This window comes from Crinia signifera, chromosome 7 (genome assembly GCF_055691185.1).
Source record: "Crinia signifera chromosome 7, ASM5569118v1, whole genome shotgun sequence".
Lineage (NCBI taxonomy): Eukaryota > Metazoa > Chordata > Amphibia > Anura > Myobatrachidae > Crinia > Crinia signifera.
Genome location: NC_139223.1, coordinates 182426036 through 182453279, shown reverse-complemented (window position 1 = coordinate 182453279; position 27244 = coordinate 182426036). Strand labels below are relative to the sequence as shown.

The following is a 27244-nucleotide window of genomic DNA, read 5'->3' as shown; positions in this document are numbered from 1 at the left end:
GATCATCTCTGGGTGGGCACTGTGCATTATCGGTGTAATGTATAAATTTAAGAATTGTCTCAAATCGAGTCCGGGTCATGGCCATACGGTAAAATGGGGTACTGTACAGAACATCTGTACTCCAATATTGCCTAATTTCTGGCTTTTTTACTATGCCCATATGAAACACCAGACCCCAAAACGTCATCATCTCTACTGCATCTACAGGGGTCCACCTAGCAAATGATGACGTGGGGTTTTGAGCAATAAACTGCTGGGCATATAAATTAGTTTGGTCCACCATTAAATTTATAAAATCATCAGAGAAAAATAATTTGAAAAAGTCAATTTCTCTGAGACCTGTGGAATCAAATTGGATTCCTGGCATGGCCAAAAACTCAGGAACCTGGGGCTCAAAATTGTCTGGTGGTGGGGTCCATACGAGATCAATTATTGGGGGGGGGGTCTCAGCTGCTCTACGGGGGCGTCTTTGAGGGGGTCCCTCATCACCAGAGGAGGAAGAGGAGCTTAAGACGAATCCTTCAAATTCCCCGCTTGCATCACTGGCTGTGTCAGAGTCAGAGGCAAGCATGGCATATGCCTCCTCCGCAGAATACATTCTTCTGGATGACTGGGAGGACATTTGGGAGGACATTTGGGATGCCATTTTTATTTTTGTGTTACTGGTAGTGAAATGTTTCAACACGTGTATAGTGTAGGGGGGGGTACAAACTTTATTTCAACCCGGGGGGTATGTAGTGTGTAGTGTGTATGTAGTGCAGAAAAAAAAAAATACTTTATACCAATAAAAAAAAAAAAAAAAGGAAGGGGTTAAAAATAAAAAATTGAAGGGGTTAAAAAAAAAAAAAAAAAGGTCCTGCGCCAAAAATTGAGCACAGATGTTGGTCAGTAACGTCTGTCACTGAACAGCGCTCAAAGGCAACAGGAATTTGATAAAAAAAAAAAAAATAGATCAACCCTGTGCCGAAAAAGCTGATCAGTGATGTACGTCACTGATCAGCGCACAGTGGCCACAGGACACCCACAAAATCACAGTGTGTGTAAAAAAAAAATTAAAAAAAGACCCCACAGCACTCACAAAAAAAAAAAAAGGTGATCAGTGATGCGACACTGATTACCAGTGAGGTGCAGCAGGTGCACAACCTTTGGTGCAACTGACAGTGCAACTGACAGGTATATATAAAAAAAAAAAACCTCTGTACCCCCAAAAAAGTTGCTGATCACCTCAGATATAGTGATCAGCACAAAAGGCGGGGGCAGCAGACACAAAATTTAGCACTCTCTGTCATTCTCTGTCACTATCTCTCTCTATCTCTCTATCTCTCACTATCTATCACTCTATGACACTGCAGCAGCAGCACTGACAGGTATATCTATATATAAAAAAAAACCTGCGCCCCCAAAAAGTTGCTGATCAGTTAATTTATACTGATCAGCACAAAAGGAGGGGGCAGCAGTCAGTTATATAAAAAATATATAGCACAATCTGTCACTATCTCTCTCTATCTCTCTCTCTCTATCTCTCTCTATCTCTCTATCTATAACTATCACACTGCAGCAGCACAAAATATAGCACTCTGTCACTAGGCCTCTCTATCTCTCTCTCTCTCTCTATCTCTCTCTATCTCTCTATCTCTCTCTCTCTATCTATAACTATATCACACTGCAGCAGCACAAAATATAGCACTCTCTGACACTATCTCTCTCTATCTCTCTCTCTATCTCTCTCTATCTCTCTCTATCTATCTCTCTATCTAGCTATTACACTGCAGCAGCACAATTTCACAGCACAGGAAGGCACAAGTAGCAACAGGATCCAGGAAGCATCCAGCACACTACAAGCACACTACAAGCAGTGATCAAGCAGTGATGAAGCAGTGATCAGGTAAGTATTTTGCTCAGTTCAGGTCAGTATATGGCGGCAGCTGGGCACGGTGACCGCACTGCACGCTATTCCAGACCGGAATGGCGTCTGCAGTGCAGTCACCGTTAGTTTAAACCCCCCTCCATGGCTGTGATTGGTCCGTCGGTCCGACGGACCAATCACGGCCTTTGGGGGCGGGCGGGGTGAGGTGGGGTGACACCAGTGTCACCCTTACACCCCGCGGTGATTGTTGCTGTACTTTACAGCACCAATCACCTCCGATCCCGTGTCACCGGCGAACGTTATTCGCCGGTGACACAGAAAACGCTGTGAATGGCTGTTCACACTGAACAGCCAATCACAGCGATCGCCGACGGGGGGGCGGCATCGCAGCCCCCCCTGGGCATGCACGGACATGTCTGCTGTCAGGGACAGCAGACATGTTGAAACTGTCACCGCGTCTATAGACGCGGTGACAGTTTAAAGCCATGACGTACATTTACGCCATGTGTCGGGAAGTACTTCCCGACCATGACGTAAATGTACGTCAAATGTCGGGAAGGGGTTAATTCCTGTGAAACACCTAAAGGGTTAACAAACTTCCAAAATGCTGTTTTGAATACTGTGAGGGGTGCAGTTTTTGAAATGGCATCATTTATGGGGGTGTCTCACATACAAGTCCCTCAAAGTCACATCAGAACTGAACTGGTCCCTAAAAAAATCAGTGTTTGAAATTTTCTTGAAAATTTGAGAATTTGCTATTCATATTTGAAGCCTCCTAGTGTCCAAAAAAATGAAAAGGAGGTTGAAATAATGATGGCAACATAAAGTAGACATATGGTCTTTGTTAGTTATTAACTATTTTGAGTGGTATGTTTATTTGTCTCACAAGCAGAAAATGTGACATTTTGCAAATTGCTAAATTTTCCATTTTTTCACGACATTTTGGTATTTTTCACAAAAAAACACAGACTGTATCGACCCAAATTTACCACTAACTTGAAGTACAATGTGTCACGAGAAAACAATCTCAAAATCACTGGGATAAGTAAAAGCAAAAAAAAGTTATCCCCACTTAAGTGAAACATGTCAGATTTGAAAAAAATGGCTCTGTCAGGAAGGCAAAAACTGGCTCTGTCAGGAAGGGGTTAAATCCCAAAAATACAAATTCATAAAAAATAGATCTATTTTGTGTATGAATACACCTATTTTTTACGAATTTACCATAGCAAATCCCCCCCCCCCCTTCCCCCCCCCCACCCATGACTCTTGTTGGGGGCACTCTTAGTGGTAAATCAAAAAGAAATATAAATTTAAATTATATATATATATATATATATATATATATATATATATATATTCTAAAATATCTATGGCAAACCAGACAAACAGACATACAACATATAACAATACTATATCGCTATGGCGATATTAATTTGTGTCAGTATGTAAGTATGCTTACAGCATTCAAGGTCTATTAATAGTCACCTGTGGGGTAAAAATGATGTTACAAAATACGCATTATAGATTTTGAGCCTGTGAAGTACCAGATATACAGTATATGTACCACAGGGTGGGTGGCCCAATATCCTAAAACACACCTTAAATTATCATTGAGAAAAGCTGTAAGACCAATATGACAGTGTTATTTTCGGTATGAAGAATGGGTACTTATGTATTAGCCGGGCACCCGGCTATGCTACGCTGACAACGTAGCTTTGGCTACATTGTCAGCGTAGTCATTGCCGGGCGGCTAGCTAATATCGGCGGCCGGCTAATGTCGGGCGGCGGGGATTCTGCGGCGGGCAGGGGCGGCAGAGCGAACATGGGGGGTTCACTTACAGCGGCCGGGGTGAAAGACGTGCAGCGGGGTGGGTATTCAGCGGCAGCCGGTGGTGCTGTAATGGTGGCGGTGGGGAGAGATCCCGGCAGCCGCTGGGGAGCAACACATGGTTTCCCTGCTCCCCCAGTGGCACTACACTAATAGCATAGTAAGGAACACTGTCATGGTGGCCGCGATGCAGGGATCCAAGTGCCGGAGGCACCGGGGACATCGAGGATGGTAATTATAATGCACACACACACACAACACGCACTTACACAATCATATACCCACTATCCACATCATACCCTCAGTGTCCACGTGGGTGTGGAGTTAATTTAAGAAAGTGTGGCAAGCGCAGCGAGCCACAGAGCCCGAAGCATGTCGAGTGCAGCGAGCCCCGCGTGGGGACGCATATCCGCGACCCTCGCGGGGATCGCTGCGCTCGCCACAATTTCTAAAATTAACTCCACACCCACGTGGAGACCGGGGGTATTGCGTGGATAGTGGAAATATCACCCTTTATGTATTAGATCAGCTCCAGTTATGTAAGTTACGTAATTTGCGTAAGTTGCATAATTTGCGTAAGTTACGCAGTTTCCGTAGCCAGCATAGTGGTGTATTGGTATTCTCAATACACCACTACGCAAACTACGTAAGGAGCGCCCAGCTAATACATATGTACCGAAGAGTGTATCAAAATGTAAGACAGTTAAGTCATAAGTTACAACTGTAAAGCGCAACGGAATCTGCTGCACTATATAAGAAACTGTAAATAAATAATAATAAATAAGTGTCACTCGTACGTTAGAATGCCCAATTTGAACAATTGACCTGTTAATACAGTATGTAAAGGATAGATTATGCAGATGAAAAATAATAATGTGATGCTTGGACTAGCAGACATTGATATCAGTCAACTTGACAGCAGCTACTTTGCATGTATCACATTGAAATCAAAATAGTGGCAGTAACAAGTATGGTTGAACGTAGTGTTATGTAGCAATTTCCACACTTGAAATCTCACTGGTGCTGCTTTAGATGAATGAAGTCTACACACAGTATGATACTTAGGGGAAATAAAAAATAATAATGCAATATTTATCTATTATTACTGTACATGTATGTGGAATAAGGTTGCAGCGGTAACCTTTTAAATGGATGTTAGTGCACGAGAAAAGGAAAAAAATAAATATAAACAAATATAAGACCCAGAATTGCTGCTGCTGGCTGTCAGAGTCCTCCAGATAACTGAACAACCAGTGAGTGAGTTTAATTGGTTAATTTGTTTGCAATTTGAGAAAAGCCCTGGGCATCTGCTGTTTTGGCCTGTGGATTAGACGCCCTGGTTAACTTTAAGGTCAGTGCTGGATTGACTGTCTCACAAAATTATAGTGCCCAGGTAAGAGTAAATGGTGACAAGGAAAGAACGTCTATAGATGGGTCCGTATGCTGCTGTTCCCCATGTGCTAGTCTAGTGCATCGGTGGGGAATGAGCATCACGGGCCGCTGGTGGACATTGAGAACAGATGGAGTGGGCAGGTGTTGCTAAGTGCTGCCCATAGCAGAGAAGCATGCACAGATTTGGGGGGGGGGGGGGGGCACCCGGGCATATGCCCCCCCTGTCATTTCTTACACTTTTTTTTTTTTTGTAACTTTAGCTCCTGCCCGCCGCAGGAAAGAATTTACAGCCGGGCAGAGAGCAGAGAGCTGCCCGGCTGTATTGTCAGGACACTGCAGCAGCCTATGTCCCGACTCCTGGCCGGGTCCGCAAGCCAGAGGGCGACACCGGAATTCAGCCTGAGTCACCTCCCGTGTCAGAGACACCAAGCCCGGCTGGCTAGAGAAGCAGCAGGAACAGTGGCATCATGGGTATTGTAGTTTATATTTTTCTGCTCAAACTTTGAGCAGTTAATGATAAAACTACAAATCCCATGAGGCCATGGTTGTCACTGGCAGGCAGTCTAGCACAGCTTAGCTTGAACGGCGGAACTGCACTGGCATGCCCAGCCTGTATTTGCGATAACTCTTTGCGATAAGGCTGATCGAATCTTTTAGAAAAAGACAGCTCTGCGGTTATCTCCCTGAAAGAGGACACCTCAGTGCACATTGGGGCAGATGTATTAAGCCTGGCGAAGAGATAAACTGGAGATAAAGTGGAGAAAAAGTGGAAGGAGATAATGCACCAGCCAATCAGCTGTGTTTGAAATATGACAGTTGGAAGCTGATTGGCTGGTGCGTTATCTCCTTCCACTTTTTCTCCACTTTATCTCCAGTTTATCTCTTCCCCAGGCTTAATACATCTGCCCCATTATGTGCTTCATCACTGACAGGGTAAAGATCCTTTTTGTGTTATTTAGATAAATTTAATTGGCAGCTTAAATTGTTTGTTAGTATTTATTTTACTTACTTTAAACAAACTGTCCCACATGCTGTCTCTGAGTATGATTTTGTCTGGGGGGTATTAGAAATGGTCAGGCAGGGACGCAGTGGGCTACCCTCTTCCCCTTAAGTAAGCGCAGGATGGTAACATGGTGATGTAGCGGCATAAGGGTGATGAGCAACGTATGGCACACCAACCATTCATCAGGAACGTTGTGTGTGTGCGTGCGTGGGGGGTCTGGTAGGAATGCCCCACGCCTATTTCACACCCAAGGTGCAGGGGCAGCCAGTCAGCACAGAGGGGAATGGGCCAGCCATGAGATAAATGGCAGAGGGCAGACAGCATTAAACTGGTTTAAATATAAACTATATATTACTGAAAGCATGACCCCCCAGTGGTGTAACTAGAAACTTTGTGCCGCCTTCCAAAAAGGTTTTTCGTGCTTGTTGCCAGGGGGCTTGCGCTCTTTGCCAGGGGTTAGGTGCTCTCGTTGCCAGGGGATTCTGACTAGTTGCTAATTGCAGTTTCTTGCTCATTTCCATAGAGTTACATGCTTGTTGCAATGGAGTTATGCAAAGCGCACTAGTGCACTGTCATGTACAGTATTGCTGTATGCGCTGTCTTCCCCTGACACACACTAAAGGTCCAGTAGGACCTCTAGCATCTGTCTCCTAGAAGGTGGCATTCATTTTAGGAACGCCATTTTTGTGGATTCCATGCTTTCTACCTGTGATGCAGCTCTCCCCTGTTGCGGCTTGGCCTGTGGTGGCATCTTTAGTCCACTGATTCCCGCCATGCTGCTCCCATTCCCTCTGGAGGATATTCTGGTTGGTGCGGTTATGTCCGCGTGCGGTCGGTCCGCCGATGTTTTGTGTTTGCGCATGTGCAGAGGCATATCTGCGCATGTGCAAACGGGACGCATGTCCAAATTCCGCATGAATTGTGTACACTACGAACAGGGGGAGGAGAGGGGCGTGAAGGGCTGTTTGGGCTCATTACCATATGTGTACACCCCACGTTTCATGGGCGTTCCCATGAAAACGCTGGGCGTACGTATGGTAAAGCGGCCGTGACGCACGTGTAGGGGGCGGACATATGACATCGCCGGATGTCAGCTGCCCGCCCAGATCCCTGCTTTTGCACGGAGAAATGCCTGAGTGGTCTGAGGTTGCGGGAGCTGCCTGACCACTCGGTCCTGCATTCGATGGTCTGTGACCATCGAATGATGGGGGAGGTTCCCAGAGATGGAGGAGGCGTATTCATGAGAAATACACTCGTTCTCTGTGCGGTCAGCGTCTTACCGCATTCGGACGGAGTGAGCGATTCGTACGGAAGGCGGGGCTCAGGACGCTTGGTCCTGGACGCATATACGGATCCGACCGCACCGACCAGAATAAGGCCCTCTGTGTGCAGCATGTGCGGTTCAGGAGTAGGATGTGGCATTTAAGTGCATCTATCCAGCCATGCAGCATCAGGCATTCTAGGGAAATGCTGTGACTCTATTTGATGTGATGTGATTAGTAAAAATATTGCATTGCAAGTTTAATCAATAATTTCACTTTGTAACCTCGATTACTGCTGTTTGGGGTACTACATGTTGTGCAATGTGAGTAAGATTGTGCCCACACTAATGTGTATCCCATGTTTTAGATGCTGAATATGATATGGCATTATGAAGCGCCCCCTCTGCATTTGTTTTTGTATGTTGCTTCCAATTGTAAAGCACAACGGAATATGCTGCGCTATATAAGAAACTATAAATAAATATATATATATATATATATATATACTGTCACCTGTCACCCTCTTCCTGTCACCCACTGTGTTTCCCTGTCACCCTCTGCCTCTCCCTGTCACTCACTGTTGTGTTGCATATTGTGAACTTGGGTTGGCGTGGAGGAGGGGGCCCAAGTTATATTTTGGCACCTGGTCTCATCTCCCACAATGGCGCCACTGAGGGGCCCACTGCACTGCTTTGCCTGGGGGTCCATAATGTTGTTCAGATGGTCCTGCCGGGAGTCAGGACCTAGGGCTGCTGCAGTGTCCTGACAATACAGCCGGGCAGCTCTCTGCTCTCTGTCCGGCTGTGAAGACACTCGGAAGATATTGTAGCAAAAATTCTACTACTGTGCGCGGTCCCTTGATCACCCCACAGCCTGAACCCCTCACCCTGCGCCCCCACAACCTCCACACCCCTAACTCCCCACACACTGTGCCCCTTACACCCCTCACTCCCCACCCCCTGCACCTCCACACCCCTCACTCCCCACCCCCTGCACCTCCACACCCCTCACTCCCCACACCCTGCGCCCCCCACACCCCTAACTCCCCACACACTGTGCCCCTTACACCCCTCACTCCTCACCCCCTGCACCTCCACACCCCTCAATCCCCACACCCTTCGCCCCCCACACCCTGCACCCCTATACTCTGGACCCGCACGATATACTGCACATGTATGTGCTAGAGCAACATGACCTATGCATGCATTGACAAAATAACTAGTTTCCTCTGTGGGGACCGTTCTCATGATGAGCAGACCGTAGCAATGCTGCCTGTACACCATGTAGGCGATCATATGAAACATTGCTGTATAGTCACACCATTATAATGGGGCACCTGCTGGGGCATTGCATTGTGCAGCCTCTAATGGAGCCGGACATCTCTGCGGGGGAAAGGTAACGTTTAGCTATAAGCCACCCACCTGCAGCAGCAGGGAACAAAGGAACTAACAGCACTGATCCAGCAATCCATCCGTTCTCAGCTCCTGTGCCCGCTATGCTGCACCAATACTGGGTGACCCTGTGCCTGCTGTGCTGCACCAATACGGGGTGACCCTGTGCCCGCTATGCTGCACCAATACTGGGTGACCCTGTGCCTGCTATGCTGCACCACAGCCTGCCTGCTGGGCATTAAAGGGCCCGCTGGCACTTGTAGTTCCACAGTTAAAAAAATAGTGCACAAAACACACTGACACACATTTAAAATAAAACTTTAATACATACATTACACACATACTAATACTTACCTATCTTCTTTCCGTAGGTAGCCCTGGTCCTGATGTCCTCCGGTCCTGTGTCGGCATTTTTTTATTTATTTATTTAATTTTTATATTTTTTTACACTGAAGCCTGCACGGATCTGACTGATCCGTGCAGGCTGAAACGCAAATAGAACAGGAAAATGGTGTTCTATTTTCCTGTCGTATTTGCGTGGGTGTTTCACACCACTTAGCAGCCGTATTGTCAGTACGGCTGCTTAGTAAATCAGGAATCACCATTCTTTTTAATGGTGATTTCTGTCGTATCCTATCGATGGTGTAGGACATTCGTATTTGTAAATACAAATACGAATGTTCCATCTTTAGGACTACGAATTGTTGTATTTTTGGGATTGTAAATCCCGAAAATACAAATTCGTAAAAAAAAGGTGTATTTCTCCCTACGAATACACCTTTTTTCTACGAATCCATTTTGGTAAATGTCCCCCAATGTCCCTATTTATGGAGCATGTTGTGAATATACAGTATTGGCTCAATCTGTGTTGCTTCATGTGTAAGTGGCTGGTATAATAGGGTCTACTATTTTGTTGCATAATGTGTAGAAGTGGTATATGGTGTGGTACACTACTCTCAAGATCACGTCCCCTTTTGAGTGGCCACACCCCCTTTTTCGGGGGTGGGGCCACAACTACATACTTCACTATTGACGCCAAGGTAGGCCTGCGTACTTTCAATGCCAGGGCCTATTTTTAATCCCATTCCCACCCTCTATCTGCTCTCCTCCTTTCTCTCTGAGCATGCACACTGGTACCACTAACACCCCCCCTCCCCTATCTTGTTGCCCCCCTGTCATTTTTTCCTGGATCCGCCCCTGGTTGAACATTTTGGTATATTGACCATGTCGGTATGTTGACTGTCAGTCAGTGGGTGTCAGTATAATGACCTTCGGTCAAACGTCCATTGGTAAATCATACTAAACCCTGTGCTAAATATATATCAGGAAATACAGGAACTGGTATGAGGCGGATACTGTATGGTGGGGGAGTGCACACTGCTCACCAGCCTCCCAGCACTTAAACAGATTTTTAGCACAAAAGCAGATATCCTTTATAACAAAATTATTGCTCAATAGCCCAACCTTAAAGGCAGCCATCTCTAATGTGCCAGATACAAGTGCTTTTAGAAGCAAAGATAAAAAAACACTTTCAATATATGTTTTATTGACTTATCTGTATTATCCGTACCTTCAATGTCTCCTTCCCGCCTCCATGAGCAAAACATACAATAGGGATTGTTTCACCATAATTAGAATCTGCAGATAATCAATGGAGAAAAAGTGTCAGATTTGTAAGGACATAGAACTTAAGTGAATCCTAAACTAGGACGTTATGTAGCATTAGAGTAAGTTTTTGGTCAGGAAAGAATGGCAGATCAGCAGCCACTGTTGGGGTTAAGGTGTTTGGGTGCACTCATCTTTATTGTCATGCATATAAAAGCTGTATCACCCAAATGAGACAGAATACCACCTTTCTGGGAGGGTTTTTACTTATCGATGGCAGGTTGAGTTGGATGCTGAATTTTGTGCATTTACAAAGGCTACCAGGGTGGCCACCACCCTCATTGTAAAGATGTTATATATTAAAAAGAGTTTTATGATTTTATTTCTTACAGGTGTAGCCTGATTTAGATCTGATCGCTCATTTGAAAATTTGCAGATGACTGCAAGTAAATACGCTCCACCCAGAGTGAAATCCTGCCCTGTGCAGAGTGTCCCCCGGCCGATGGTGAATAAAACAGCTCATACAGTATATACCCTGCTCAGCCCTGCGAACTCTGGACACATAGACCAGTCACAGAATAAGTATATTGATACATTCTGAAAGCTAGAACTCTTGCAATATTACTAACAGCTTGATTGACTAACTGGCATATAATAAAAGTGTGGAGCAAAAGAACATTACTAATTACACCTGAGGATTGAGAAGCCTTAAAGTAAAATCTGCTTCTACAAACAACTATAGTGCATTTCTGGCATGATAAGTCTCATAAAAAAAGCTTTACTAACTGCATTTGATACTATGCAGCTGCTTTTTTGTCTGATGAGCTTTTTAGATTATTGCTGTATATTGAATTATATACTTTCTGTGATGTTTATTAATTGTTTTAAATCCTGGCCAGTGATGATTTAAATTGTGTTAATTCTATTGCTAATAAAAAAAATATTTGGATCAAATCCAAAAAAGAGCTGTTTTGTTCTGTATATAATATTCTTTCTAGTACAAGGGTTGAGTATCTCTTTATTAAACAGCAGCAGATTTGGATTTGATTTGCAGATCTGCGCTCATTGTACAGTATTTCCCTTTTTTAGCCATAGCGGCTTATAATGTTGGTGTAACACCACTCTCTAAGAGATAATCCTACACTGACTGGGTTGGTCTTCCCTGATCTGCAGACTGGCCTTGGTCCAGAAGAGATGACATTTACTATTACACGGGCAACTGTCACTGATTCTTTACAGTGGGACCTGTATGCCCCAGTTCCGCACTGACAAGATGTGTCACTGGCTGGTTACTATAACTCCCATACCAGGAACATTAAGTTCAGAGATGTGTTTCTCCAGCGAAGCTCGGAGTTCGGCCTCAGTCATTTTCTGCCCATGGCATCCATTATCCACCAGGATCATGTGTGTGTGGTCGTTATCCAGGCAGTACAGAGGGTCTCCCTCCTGGTCATTCATGGAGTAATCAGCCACATAGTCTGCCTGTAGTATAAAATAAGAGGTTATCTAGAGAACTGATGAGGGGAGATCATCTTTATTCCGTTTACTGGAATAATTATGTCTCTAACTTTTCTAGAGTTTGTTTTCTATTTATATAACATGCATCATTTAGGCTATTTTGGCTCTAATATATGATTCAAAATCTTCTATCTCTCATATATATATATATATATATATATATATATATATATATATATATATATATATATATATATATATATATATATATATATATATTAGGGCGGAGTGAAAAAACAAATGAAAAAAAGAATTTGAGAAATTCAAAATCGGCTAGTGTGGGAAAGTTGTGACTTGACCTGAATAAGAAACATGCAAAAGCCTTTTGATCTGAGTCAACATCTTCTGTTCTGGCAAGAGGCCTAAAGTTTTACTTTTTTGGTGAAAATGACAAAAACTATGAAGATGCTCCGATCTAGTTAAAATTATGTCAGGATGTCCTAGAGTGGTTCATTAATATAATTTAGCATAGTAAAAGAGTACGAGCTTGTCCTAGTGCAAAGTGACTGACTTTGGCGGGAGAAAAAAATCCCTAATAATTGACCCATATTCATGGTCACAATTGTGAATATTGTGTGTTTTCTCCTGAACGTGTTTATAATAGAAGAAGCACAAATACTCTAAATGGAATTTCAGTGACACTGTGTGAAATATAACACTGCATAATAGCCCTTAATCAGACCTGATCGCAGTACAAATATGTTCTCAAAATGGGCAATGTTGCAGGTGGGGCAGATGTAACGTGCTGAGAAAGTTAAATTGGGTGGGGTGTGTTGAAACTGAAATCTAAATTGCAGTGTAAAAAAATGCAGCCGGTATTTACATTTCACAGAAACAAAATAACTCACACAAATCTAAAGGTGCCATACATCTACAGATCGATTGTCAGATTGGGCCGGTTGGAACAAACACCTGGTAATATCTGAATGGCAGTTTTTCAGCATTTCAAAGCAAATGGTCAACTGTCATTTGCTCTCTTCTTTTACCAGCAGTCCAGCATTTTTTTGCCCATTTTGAGAACAAATTTGTACTGTGGTCAGGTCTGATTAAGGGCCATTATGCAGTGTTATATTTCCAACAGTGCCACTGAAATACATGAAATTGGATTTATGTTGCTCTCTTTGCAGTGCATATACAAAGATAGACAATCCTGTGTACATAAATAAGAAATAACTGTTACAGTCTGTTATTGAAAAACAGTAACTGTTACAATAAGTATTACAAGTAACAGTGCCCATTTTGAGAACAAATTTGTACTGCGATCAGGTCTGATTAAGGGCCATAATGCAGTGTTATATATCACACAGTGTCACTGAAATTCCATTTAGAGTATTTGTGCTTCTTCTATTTTAAACATATTCAGGAGAAAACACACAATATTCACAATTGTGACCATGAAAATGGGTCAATTATTAGGGATTTTTTCTCCCGCCAAAGTCAGTCACTTTGCACTAGGACAAGCTCGTACTCTCTTTTACTAAGCTAAAGTATATTAATGAACCACTCTAGGACATCCTGACATAATTTTAACTAGATCGGAGCATCTTCATAGGTTTCGTGATTTTCACCTAAAAAGTGAAACTTCAGGCCTCTTGCCAGAACAGAAGATGTTGACTCAGATCAAAAAGCTTTTGCACGTTTCTTATTCAGGTCAAGTCACAACTTTCCCACACTAGCCGATTTTGAATTTCTCAATTTCAATTTTTTCACTCCGCCCTAATATATATCTATATATAAATATATTCTGTATGCACACAATTTTAGTAAAGTATGCATTTGTATAATATTCCATAACAGATGTCAGTGATCAGACCTCAGCGGTGGATGTCCGGATCAGGGTCTCACGATTAGATACCATTCCCCAAGCTGTAAAACCGAAGTCTTTCACCCTTGTCAATGATCTTATGCTAATAGAATTAGCTCTCTCTGTCTTTCTGATGTGATTCATCAGGCGATAGTGAGTGCCCCCTGTGAAGATCCAGGCTCCTGTGGGTGTGAGAAATACATCACTGACGATGAATAGAAATAACCGCCACCCACCTCCTGAGCAGTCAGTATATTTACACAGCATCAAGCATGCATGAACTCTTACATATCATGCAAACAATGCATTCCAAATCCTGTTCTCAAACTTCTTTTCATACTTTGTCAACTGTGAGATGTGGCTATACTTGCAGAATAATATGGTATAAGAAGTACTGGGCAGAATAATGAACAGAGTAATGTAATATAGGAAGCAGAGATGTGCACCAGTGTAAGGCGCTGAGCACCAAGCAGCTTCTAGCCTCTGGGACGGCCAAACGCTTTAGTACGAGGGGCGGTACCTGCAGCAGAGCTGTCACCTGGAGATGGCTCCCAGGCGGAAATGCTGTGCTTGTTAACCAGCAACAGGTTCTGGCGTCGGGGGACGCCGGGACCCGCTGGGTGGCAGAAATGATGAGCGGCTGACGTCACACGTCATAACAACCAGCCTCATTGGATACCTGTATTTCCTTCCAGATCAGGATCTGTATTTGTATTTTTGGTTGTATTTGGTTTGAGAAAGCAGTGAGAAAAGAAGTTGCGAATGAACCGGAATTAGTAATTTGAGAAACCCAGGAACCTCTGTATCCCTTTAAGGGTCATTGGGGTTGTCCACTCTTGAATAGCTGTGACCTTGGCTGGATCCATCTCTAGGCCTGTCTGAGATAAGATGTGACCAAGAAAAGTAACTTCAAAGACGCATTTCTCCAGTTTGCAAAAGAGATTGTTCTTACGAAGTCAGTTCACTACCTCCTTCACCATTTGATGATGAGTGGCTAAGTCGGGAGAAAAAAATGAGGATGTCAACCAGATAGACAACGATGGAATGGTAAAGCATGTCTCGAAAGATGTCATTGACAAATTGCTGGAAGACGGCAGGAGCATTACACAGCCTAAACAGCATTACTAAATACTCATAATGTCCGGCCCTAGTGTTGAAGGCCGATTTCCACTCATCTCCGGGTCTAATACGGATCAAGTTATAGGCCCCTCGCAGGTCCAGCTTGGTAAAAACAACGGCTCCTTTAATTTTGTCAAATAATTCTGTGATCAAAGGCAATGGGTAACGGTTCTTAATCGTAATGTAATTTAAGCCCTGATAGTCAATACAGGGCCTCAGGGTACCATCCTTCTTTTTTTTTTTTTTACATTTGAATTTTTATTTTACACATTTACATTTAAACATTACAGACATTTACATCGTGCATCTATTTTGACTTTGAATGTTGCTGTTATACATTTTTCCGAACGATACACACACCTTACAAGAGAGAAAAAAAAAGAAAAAAAAAACAATTTTAGATAAAGAAAGACATACACATGGACATTAGATTATACATTGTATAGATAGATTATCTGGTATATCCAGCTCGACTACATACTTGCTCATTGAGAGGGAAGCTTGCTGACTAAAGTGAAGCTTGATTACTTAAGTGACCTGTGAGTTGGAAACTGAAGCAGGTGAGTTATCTTGCATTCTGTCTGTCTTGAATTCTTTATCTATCTTTCTATATAGAGACTGTAATTTTGAAGGAGAAATCTGAGTGTGATTTTGGTTGTGCCTGTATCTGTATAGTGTATTGTTACTAGGTGTGAACAGATACTAGGAGGAGGAGCTAACTCTAGGTGTCAAGGGAGATTAGGGGGAGGAGCTGAGTGTAACAGGGGCCTGACATACTATATAAGGAGGGACTAAACTCATTTGGAGCTTGCTTATTGAGAGGGAAGCTTGCTGACTAAAGTGAAGCTTGATTACTTAAGTGACCTGTGAGTTGGAAACTGAAGCAGGTGAGTTATCTTGAGTTCTGTCTGTCTTGAATTCTTTATCTGTCTTTCTATATAGAGACTGTAATTTTGAAGGAGAAATCTGAGTGTGATTTTGGTTGTGCCTGTATCTGTATAGTGTATTGTTACTAGGTGTGAACAGATACTAGGAGGAGGAGCTAACTCTAGGTGTCAAGGGAGATTAGGGGGAGGAGCTGAGTGTAACAGGGGCCTGACATACTATATAAGGAGGGACTAAACTCATTTGGAGCTTGCTTATTGAGAGGGAAGCTTGCTGACTAAAGTGAAGCTTGATTACTTAAGTGACCTGTGAGTTGGAAACTGAAGCAGGTGAGTTATCTTGAGTTCTGTCTGTCTTGAATTCTTTATCTGTCTTTCTATATAGAGACTGTAATTTTGAAGGAGAAATCTGAGTGTGATTTTGGTTGTGCCTGTATCTGTATAGTGTATTGTTACTAGGTGTGAACAGATACTAGGAGGAGGAGCTAACTCTAGGTCTCAAGGGAGATTAGGGGGAGGAGCTGAGTGTAACAGGGGCCTGACATACTATATAAGGAGGGACTAAACTCATTTGGAGCTTGCTCATTGAGAGGGAAGCTTGCTGACTAAAGTGAAGCTTGATTACTTAACTGACCTGTGAGTTGGAAACTGAAGCAGGTGAGTTAGAATACTGAAAAAGGTGAGTTTGAAAACAGTCTAAATTTTCATATTCTACTTTCTTGTAACATATTCATCTTATTTCTATCCTTTTGTAACCTGTTGCTCAATTTTGACATTTAATTCATTTTATCTATATTTTTCCAACATTGTATTTAATTTTACTCATTCACTTTTACTTTCTCTTATCTTTGCCATACATTTATTGCACTCTGTTTCCCTCTTCACGCCTGCTAACATTTGCCTCACTTCTGACCTTCTCTGTTCCCCTCATCCTCTCACTTGTTGTTGTTTCATACTTAATTGGATTACTCAATCAACCTGATTTTACCCACTTGTTCCTTGCCTGTTACCTTCTCTCTTCTCTCGTACTCCAAGCTCTCTTACTCTGTTTCTACCACATCCTCGCAAATCTACTACAGACGCTGTCTGTCCTCCCAAATCCCTCTCTGTCTGCTTTCACTAACCTACCCTCTCACCTCTGGTCCTCATGGCTGTCAATCTCTCAACTTCACTTTCTCCAACCGCTCCTCCCCTCTCCCATCCCATACCTATCCTGACCATTCGCCACCGCACCCCCACCCTCCCAACGACCCCCCCTCGCTTCTGCAATCCCAAAAACCTTATCCACATAAATACACAACCCTCCCCCCCTTTTTCCTGTGCACTATGGAATGCCAGATCCATCTGCAACAAACTCCCTGCCATCCATGACCTATTCATCTCTAGCGCATTCCAACTCCTTGCTATCACCGAGACCTGGCTCTCCACATCTGATTCTGTCTCTCCAGCTGCTCTCTCCCACGGTGGCCTCTCTTTCTCTCACACTCCCAGGCCTGACGGTCGCCAAGGTGGCGGCGTGGGTTTTCTCCTCTCAGCCTCATACACCAACAGTGTCATTCACCCTGAACCCTCTCTCCTTTTTTCCTCCTTTGAGTCTCACTCTATCCGTCTATAATACCCCTACCACCTCCGTGTTGCTGCAATCTACTGCCCCCCTGGCCCTATCTCCCAATTTCTTGACAACTTCGCCGCCTGGCTTCCACACTTCCTCTCCTCTGACCTGCCATCTGTCATTCTTGGTGACTTTAACATCCCCTTGGATAACCCCACTGATCCTGGCACCTCCAAACTCCTCTCTCTCTGCTCCTCCCTTGGCCTATCTCAGTGGACTACCTCTCCCACCCACATCCAAGGACACTCCCTCGATCTCGTCTTCTCTCGCTCTTGTTCCCTTACTGACTACACTATCTCGGCTTTTCCTCTTTCTGACCATCACCTCATCTCCTTCTCCCTCACTGCTTCCTCCTCTCTCACCCCCCTCCCAAGCGCATTGTTTCACGGCAAAACGTCAACACACTTGATCTTGCTGCCTTCTCAAACACGCTGTGTCCTCTTCTCGCCCCAATCGCCATCATGTCCTGCCCGAACCTCGCCGCCTCCCTCTATAATGACACCCTATCTTCGGCATTCGACTCTGCCTGCCCTCCCTCCTCTATCCCCCTTCGATGCTCCAACCCCCAACCGTGGCACTCGCCTATCACCCGATTCCTTAAAAAGTGCTCTCGCACTGCTGAGCGCTTCTGGAAGAAATCACGCTCCCTCGCAGATTATCTCCATTTCAAATTCATTCTTTCCTCCTTCAGCTCTGCCCTTGCTCTGGCCAAGGAATCCTACTTTAAGTCCCTCATCCTTTCCCAATCATCCAATCCCCGCAGGCTCTTCGCCACCTTCAACTCCTTGCTCTCCCCCCCTCCTTCAGCTCTTCCGTCCTCCATCCTAGCCGCTGATTTTGCTACCTACTTTTCAACCAAAATCTCCTCTCTCAGGACTGCCATAACTGCTGCCATGACCTCTCCCTCCTCCCCTCCTACATCTCCACTCCCCTCCTTCCAACCTCTGTCCTCATTTTACCCCACCACTGCCACTGAAGTCCACTCTATTCTTCAATCCGCTTCTCCCTCCACCTGCCCGCTCGATCCTATCCCCTCCAATATTATCCGTCAGCTCAGTCCGTCAGTCTGCTCTCACCTGGCTCACCTCTTTAATCTTTCCCTATCGTCTGGGATCTTCCCTTCCTCCTTCCATTACGCTCTTGTCTCCCCGATTCTCAAAAAAACAAATCTGGACCCCAACTCTCCATCCAACTACAGGCCCATCTCCCTCCTCCCTTTTGCCTCCAAGCTCCTAGAACGTCTGACCTATAATCGTCTCCTAAACCACCTTACTGCTAACTCCATTTTAGACCCCCTCCAATCTGGGTTCCGCCCTCTACATTCCACTGAAACTGCCCTGACCAAAGTCACTAACGATCTACTATCGGCTAAATCCAAAGGCCTCTTCTCTATCCTTATACAGTTTGATCTGTCGGCTGCCTTCGACACTGTTGACCACCCTCTCCTGCTCAACACCCTCCGCTCCTTTGGCATCACTGGCACGGTCTTCTCCTGGTTCACCTCATACCTCTCCAATCACTCCTTCTCCGTCTCCACTTCGACCTCCTCCTCTCCTACTACCCCGCAGCCAGTCGGTGTTCCCCAAGGGTCAGTCCTTGGCCCTCTCCTCTTCTCCCTCTACACCACCTCTCTGGGCACCCTCATCAGCTCCTATGGTTTCCATTACCACCTTTATGCTGATGATTGTCACACTTGAGGACTGACTTGACACTGAGGCTGAGGTAAAATGAAAACTTGGTTGTTTAATGAGTTTTGCACATATAGACAGGTAAGTACTTCAGAAGACTGGAAATAAGCAAAACATCACTGAGATGATGAGGACTGGACTGGAGCCAGCAATACAGTAACTAGAAATGTTCAATAACACAATATCACAGTGATCTGGATTCTGGAGGTTCACTTTGCAGAAACCGATGTTGAACATCGATGGTGTGTCGGAGACAACAACGGAGCACTGCAGGTAAGTATGTAGCTCGGGATAGTACCAATAACACAGTCACTGAAAGAAAGTACACCGATGATGATAGCTGTTCGATGTTAGGTCACCGATGGTGGCTGTAATCGATGATGACTCTCTGAAGGGTGTCTGGTAATAGAAGATGGTACCGGGTAGTAGAGCTGTAGGTGGATGGGAAGCGCAGTGGTCGATGACAACGTTGGTGAGCCGATGGCAAACCGATGGTGAACCAGATAGACACTGTGGTAACTGCAGGAGCAGAACTGACTGGAATCAGCAGGAGAGAATGCAGCAGAACTGCCAGGAGTCAGGCTGTGCTGGAGATGACAATAGCACTGGTCTGGAGGCTGAATAACACAGGAGTAGATCCTTAGATGCTACTTAGGCTGTAGACACCATTGCACTGACAACTCTAGACCATTTCCCCAGCATACTTATAGGAATCAGGGCGGGGCTGATTGGACCCAGCTGAATGATGTCAGAATCAGGCAGACAGGTTTTGGTTTCTGAATGTCATGTGAGAGAAAGCCAGATCACTGCACTGAAGTCTATTAAGGTGTATACCTCAGAGCAAGTCTGGACAGGCATTTAGTGTTCTTTAGACTCCGGATCCTGACAGCACCCCCCCCCCTTTACGGGTGGCCCCAGGACACCTATGAGGTTTTCGAGGAAATTTGCGATGAAACTCACGTATCAATCTTGGAGCGTGAACCTCAGAAGCATCAGTCCAGGAACGCTCTTCAGGACCATATCCCTTCCAATCGATGAGATACTGAAGGCGATTGTACCGGAGTCGTGAATCAAGAATTTTTGATACCTCGTACTCAACTCCTCGTTGCGTCTGAACCTTGGGTGTTTTGGGGAGTTTTGAGAGAAAACGATTGAGAACTAATGGTTTTAACAAAGAAATATGAAATGTGTTTGGAATTTTCAAGAATGGAGGAAGTTTCAATCTGTAAGCTGCAGGGTTGATAACTTGTTCTACTGGAAATGGACCGATGAATCGTGGAGCAAACTTCATTGAAGGCACTCTGAGTCTTAGATTGCGGGTAGACAACCACACACGATCACCTGGTTTTAAAGATGGAACAGCTCTTCGTTTTCTATCAGCAAATTTTTTATAATTGCTGGACGCCTTTAGTAAAGAGGACCGGATGGTCTTCCAGATCTTTGAGAAATGCTGGAGTGTCAAATTCACCGCTGGAACAGATGTGGTAGCCAGAGGTTGAAATTCAGGAACTCTTGGATGGAAACCGTAGTTAGCATAGAATGGCGTGGAGGACGAAGAGGTGTGAAACTGATTGTTATGGCAGAATTCTGCCCAGGGCAGTAATTCTATCCAGTCATCTTGAGATGATGAAACGTATAACCGAAGGAAAGTCTCTAGATCTTGATTGACCCTTTCAGTTTGACCATTGGTTTGTGGATGATAGGCAGTACTAAATTTCAATTTCACTTGAAGGGTAGCACAAAGACTGCGCCAGAATCTGGCCACGAACTGAACGCCTCGGTCTGAAATAATTTCTTGGGGAAGGCCGTGCAGCTTGAATATCTCTCGAATGAACAGTTGAGCCAGTTTAGAGGCTGAAGGAAGTCCGATAAGTGGGACAAAATGAGCCATCTTTGTGAAGCGATCAACGATAACCCAAATCGTGTTGTATTTGGAGGATTCTGGTAGATCAGTGATGAAATCCATGGACAGATGGGTCCATGGAGAGTGAGGGACAGACAATGGAATGAGTTGTCCGGCAGGAGACTGGCGAGATGATTTGTGTTGAGCACATTTAGAGCAGGAAGCAACAAATTCCTGTACGTCTTTTTTAAGGGACGGCCACCAATAAGACCTGGACAAGAACTTACAGGTTTTCTGAACACCTGGATGCCCGGCGAACCTTGAAGCATGAGCCCATTGGAGGAGCTTCTTACGGAGAGCTGGCTTGACAAAAGACTTTCCTGGAGGAGAAGAATTAATAGTTACGGCAGAGAAGGCGATGGGATCAATGATAAGATGTTTCTCTGTGGTACTTAATTCTGTGTCTTGCTCCCAAGATCGGGAAAGTGCATCCGCTTTGCGATTGGCAGTCCCAGGACAAAATGACAATTTAAATTTGAAGCGGAAGAAGAACAGGGCCCATCGGGCTTGACGTGGGTTGAGGCATTGAGCGGTTTTGAGGTATAAGAGGTTCTTATGATCGGTGTGAATGCTGATTTCGTGGGCAGCTCCTTCCAGGAGATAACGCCATTCTTCCAGTGCCAATTTAATGGCGAGCAATTCCTGGTCCCCAATGGCATAATTCCGCTCTGCAGGCGAGAATTTGCGAGAGAAGAAACCACAGGGATGCAGATGATTGTCAGGACCTCTTTGTGATAGTACCGCCCCAACTCCCACAGATGAGGCATCGACCTCTAGCGTGAAGGGTAAGGTAACATCTGGCTGTCTTAAAACTGGAGCGGACATAAACTTCTTTTTGAGGAGATGAAAAGCTTTGATAGCTTCTTCCGGCCATTTAGCAGGATTTGCTCCCTTGCGGGTGAGAGCCGTAATTGGTGCTACTAGAGTGGAGAAGTTTCTGATAAATTTTCGATAATAATTTGCGAATCCCAAGAAGCGTTGGACACTTCGGAGGGTAGTTGGGATTGGCCAACCTTGGATTGCCTGGAGTTTGTCGGGATCCATTTCAAGGCCGGACCCAGAGATGATGTATCCTAGAAATGGGATGGACTTCACTTCGAATATACATTTCTCTAATTTGCAGTAGAGATGGTTAGAGCGGAGGCGAGTCAGAACTTCCTTGACCCAGTGACGATGTTCTTCCAGGTTATTGGCGTAGATAAGGATGTCATCCAAATAGACTACTACATGATGGTACAGCAGGTCACGAAATAACTCATTTACGAAGAACTGGAAGACTGCAGGGGCATTGCTGAGACCGAATGGCATCACAAGGTATTCGTAGTGACCATCTCTTGTATTGAATGCCGTCTTCCATTCGTCACCCTCTTTGATACGAATTAGATTATAGGCCCCTCGGAGATCAAGCTTGGTGAAGATTGTGGCACCACTAACCCGATCAAAAAGTTCAGTAATTAGAGGCAATGGATATTTGTTTTTAATAGTGATGTCATTTAAACCCCTATAGTCAATACAGGGCCTTAGCCCTCCATCCTTTTTTTTTACAAAGAAGAATCCAGCTCCGGCCGGAGAGGAGGATGCTCGAATGAACCCTTTAGCCAGATTCTCTTTGATGTATTCAGACATCGCCTTGGTCTCTGGAAGAGATAACGGGTATGTCCGACCCCTGGGAGGTATTTTTCCAGGGATGAGGTCAATAGGACAATCCCAAGGACGATGAGGAGGTAGAACATCAGCGGCAGCTTTGCTGAATACATCTGTGAATTCTCTGTATGCTGGAGGAGGTACATCACACGATTTAGTAGAAGATTTCCGAACAGGAACTACTTGTTGTAGACAGGATTTAGAGCAACATGAACCCCAAGCAGAGATCTGAGAAGAATTCCAGTCAATCGTGGGGTTGTGAAGACGGAGCCAGGGTAGACCTAAGATCATGGAGTGAGATGCCTTTGGAATCACTAAGAAACTGATTAGTTCAGAATGAAGAACTCCAACCTTTAACGACAGAGGTTGAGTCCTGTGAGTAATAATTCCTCCGAGAATTTTACTACCGTCCACGGCAGTAACGTAGACTGGATTAGAAAGTTTTTCGATGGGGATTTTCCATCGTTGAACGAATTCTATGGTGAGAAAGTTCCCGGCAGCACCAGAATCCAACAAAGCAGGAATTTTTTTTGCATGCTGGGCAACCTTCAGGAAGACTTGGAGGACACAGTCTGTATTGGAGGAAGAGGTAAAGAGTACCCCTAACTGCCCCTCTTCTTTGTGAGCTAGGGCTTGAGGTTTCTCTTTTGGGGATGAATTGAAGCGAGGTTGAGAAGTGGTGGAGGTTTTGAAAGACAAAGTCCTTCCTCTCTCGATGGCCCTTTTCCTTAATCTCAGATCGACTTTATTACACAGGGACACGAGGTCATCTAATTTTGGGGGTAAGTCTCTGGTGGCAAGCTCATCTTTTATACGTTCAGACAATCCGTTCCAAAAGGCTGCATGCTTGGCTTCCTCATTCCATGAAAGTTCAGAAGCTAACGTCTGAAATTGCACCAGGTATTGGCCCACAGTTCTGGACCCCTGCCGAAGCCGGAGGATGTTGGAGGAAGCAGATGATGTACGTCCTGGTTCATCGAATATACGACGAAAGAAAGCCACAAACTCTGTATAGGTTGATAGCAGAGGATCAGATCTCTCCCAGAGGGGTGATACCCAATCCAACGCAGAACCGGAGAAGAGCGAAATTAGATAAGCTACCTTCGTGCGATCTGACGGGAAGTTACTTGGCTGAAGTTCAAAGTGGATTTCACATTGAGTGATGAACCCACGGCAATTTTTGGGAGATCCATCAAATTTTGTGGGAGTAGGTAAATGTAGGCGAGGTGCCGGGATGAATGCAGGAGTCGAAGTTTCTACCTTGATTGCTGAAGGAGCCCCAGTGCCTCGTAGTAAAGTTTGTATATTATCCAAGCTTGTGGACAGATCTTGTAGAACACAGATGGCCTGATTCTGTGCAGCCTCTTGATTTTCTATACGGGCTGCCAGGTGTTGAATCGGCCCAGTAATCTGATCCTGTCCTTCCGATGGATTCATCTGGTCAGTGCAAACTGTCACACTTGAGGACTGACTTGACACTGAGGCTGAGGTAAAATGAAAACTTGGTTGTTTAATGAGTTTTGCACATATAGACAGGTAAGTACTTCAGAAGACTGGAAATAAGCAAAACATCACTGAGATGATGAGGACTGGACTGGAGCCAGCAATACAGTAACTAGAAATGTTCAATATCACAATATCACAGCGATCTGGATTCTGGAGGTTCACTTTGCAGAAACCGATGTTGAACATCGATGGTGTGTCGGAGACAACAACGGAGCACTGCAGGTAAGTATGTAGCTCGGGATAGTACCAATAACACAGTCACTGAAAGAAAGTACACCGATGATGATAGCTGTTCGATGTTAGGTCACCGATGGTGGCTGTAATCGATGATGACTCTCTGAAGGGTGTCTGGTAATAGAAGATGGTACCGGGTAGTAGAGCTGTAGGTGGATGGGAAGCGCAGTGGTCGATGACAACGTTGGTGAGCCGATGGCAAACCGATGGTGAACCAGATAGACACTGTGGTAACTGCAGGAGCAGAACTGACTGGAATCAGCAGGAGAGAATGCAGCAGAACTGCCAGGAGTCAGGCTGTGCTGGAGATGACAATAGCACTGGTCTGGAGGCTGAATAACACAGGAGTAGATCCTTAGATGCTACTTAGGCTGTAGACACCATTGCACTGACAACTCTAGACCATTTCCCCAGCATACTTATAGGAATCAGGGCGGGGCTGATTGGACCCAGCTGAATGATGTCAGAATCAGGCAGACAGGTTTTGGTTTCTGAATGTCATGTGAGAGAAAGCCAGATCACTGCACTGAAGTCTATTAAGGTGTATACCTCAGAGCAAGTCTGGACAGGCATTTAGTGTTCTTTAGACTCCGGATCGTGACAATGATACCCTAATCTATCTCTCCTCCCCCAACCTATCCCCATCACTCCTATCCAAGGTCTCCGAATGCCTCACGGCCATCTCAGCCTGGATGACCCAACGCTTCCTGAAACTAAACATGGCTAAAACTGAACTTCTAATCTTCCAACCCCCGAACAATCCCCTCTTCTCCCACTATCTCCATCAGCATTGGTGAAACCGAGATCACCTCCACCGACCAAACGCGCTGCCTCGGTGTCATCATTGACTCCTCCCTCTCTTTCACCCCCCACATTCGTGCTCTCTCACAGTCTTGCCGCTTTCAACTACGCAACATCTCACGCATCAGACCATTCCTCTCCACTGACGCGACCAAAATTCTCATTCACTCTCTTGTCATCTCCCGCCTTGACTACTGCAACATCCTTCTCTCTGGGCTACCTCTCACCCGCCTCGCACCTCTCCAATCCATTCTTAACGCTGCTGCTAGGCTCATCTTCCTCTCCCACCGTTCTACCTCTGCCTCCCCCCTCTGTCTATCACTTCACTGGCTCCCTATTCCTTTCCGAGTTCTCTTTAAACTCCTCACCACCACCTACAAGGCTCTCTCCTCCTCCACCGCTCCTTACCTCTCTTCACTGATCTCTATCCACACTCCCTCCTGTCCTCTTCGCTCCATCGCTGACCGCCGACTGACCTCTCACCTAATCACCATCTCCCACTCCCGTGTCCAAGACTTCTCTCGTGCTGCCCCCCTGCACTGGAACAACCTCCCACCACCCATCAGGCTTTCTGATTCCCTTACCACCTTCAAGCGCTCCCTCAAAACCCACTTTTTCGACTAGCCTATCCCTCCTCAAGCAAGCGGCCATAAAAGCATGTCATGCGCCCGACGCGATGCCCGCGATTTCACATCGGGCTCAATGTTTAATGTTGGTTTGGGGTGTACACTGCGCTCGCTTAGAATGGCTAATGTTTTGGGCGCTGCTTAGCCTCAGGGGTTACCCGCTTCCCCTGTGGGTCATAAATGGAAACAAAGATGGGTTGGGCTGAAGCGCTGCCTCTAAGTATAATGGTGTAGTAATGAGGAGAGGTGATTTGTAAGATAAATAAACGCTTTTATTTGAAAAGAATGTGCAAATAATCACTGTAAAATATGGCATGCGTGATGGGAAAAGTCTGTTCCCAGTCGTGACTGGAATGTCTTTTCTCCAAAGGTAAATACCCGTCCGTCTGTCACTGTTTAAGAGCCCCGAGGGGAATGAGGGTGTCAACGGTGTCAACTGGGCTTATGTCTCTTTAGGCAGTTAAGTAATGACAGTTTTCTGGGTCAAGGTGGTACAGTCTGGCACAATTGTGCTTAAGTTTGCAGAAGTGTGGTATAATCTTGCACCAAGTGCTTAAGGTATGCAGGAGTGTAAGGTAGGTACGTACTGGGATTCAGCGAGGTGTGGCGTCCCGCTTGCTCGCTTCTTACCCTGTGTGTCCTGTGGCCGGAATAGCCTTCCGTGCTCCTGCTGAGTTGGGCTCTACCCCTCTGTATGCGCAGCCGCGCTAGATGGGGGAGCCTGTCCGTGGGTCTGGGGTGACGCTGCAGCCGCAGCGTTCCGGTCCCCGTTGGTGGATGTGTGCCTGCCCGGCTTCACTGGCGTCGGTCTGGACGCGACTTCCGGGTCTCAGATCTTGCGAGATCAGCGTTGATCCCCGGAGTGACGTCAGACGATGCCGGTGCGCTCGACTCGCGCCGGAGGAGACTTCGCCGTTTGTTCTTTGGTCTGCAGGGGATGTTTCTTGATGTGAGGTGCTGAATGCCTTGTGTCCAACGCGTTTCGGCCAGTAGGCCTTTTTCAAGGATAGTGTCAGTGGTTGCTGGTCTGGGTTTTAAGGCTCTGGTTGCCATTGATTGGTTGCTTTTCCCGTGAGGGTATTGGTCCTGTGTTTCAGAGGGAGGTATTATGCAAATTGGTCCTCTCTGATAGGTTCAAGTCCGTTCCTTAGGTCTTTCCCTATTAGCTTGTCATGGATTTTAACTGTTATATGTCAAGTTATTAAATGGATTGTTTGGGCTTGCGGGGTATGCGCTGATATGATTCTAATGGGTTTAAGGTGGTGTTAATGTTTAGTGATTCCCTGTAGTTACGTTTGTGGTGTGTTGAAGTGGTGCTTCCTGTTGGTGTCTTGCTCTGGGACTGTCTATGTTTAGTAGGTTGGGGTGATGCGGTGGGGGATGGTCGGTGGTGGTAAAGTGGGAGAGATAGAGTACGGGCAGATGTTGCTGCTGGGGTATTAATTGGTTTAGGTCATCCGTCCTCTACTGCTATATGTTGTATTTGGATGTGTCAGGGATTGCTGTACATAACAGTGTGTTACTCTGGGAGTATTATTGTTATAATAAGGGCGTTCT

At 45.2% G+C, this 27244-nt stretch overlaps 1 protein-coding gene across 1 annotated transcript in view; it reads right to left on the bottom strand.

Annotated features, from left to right (window-relative positions):
• LOC146021315 (transient receptor potential cation channel subfamily M member 8-like) overlaps nt 1-27244 on the bottom strand; it is a gene marked incomplete at its 5' end in the record, with an annotated part of 560542 nt that overhangs the window by 465849 nt on the left and 67449 nt on the right. Inside the window, 3 exons of the mRNA XM_083155109.1 lie at nt 10314-10381; nt 11656-11830; nt 13680-13852. Of these exons, the coding sequence (XP_083011235.1) occupies nt 10314-10381; nt 11656-11830; nt 13680-13852 (416 nt within the window). The remainder of the gene's footprint in view (nt 1-10313; nt 10382-11655; nt 11831-13679; nt 13853-27244) is intronic.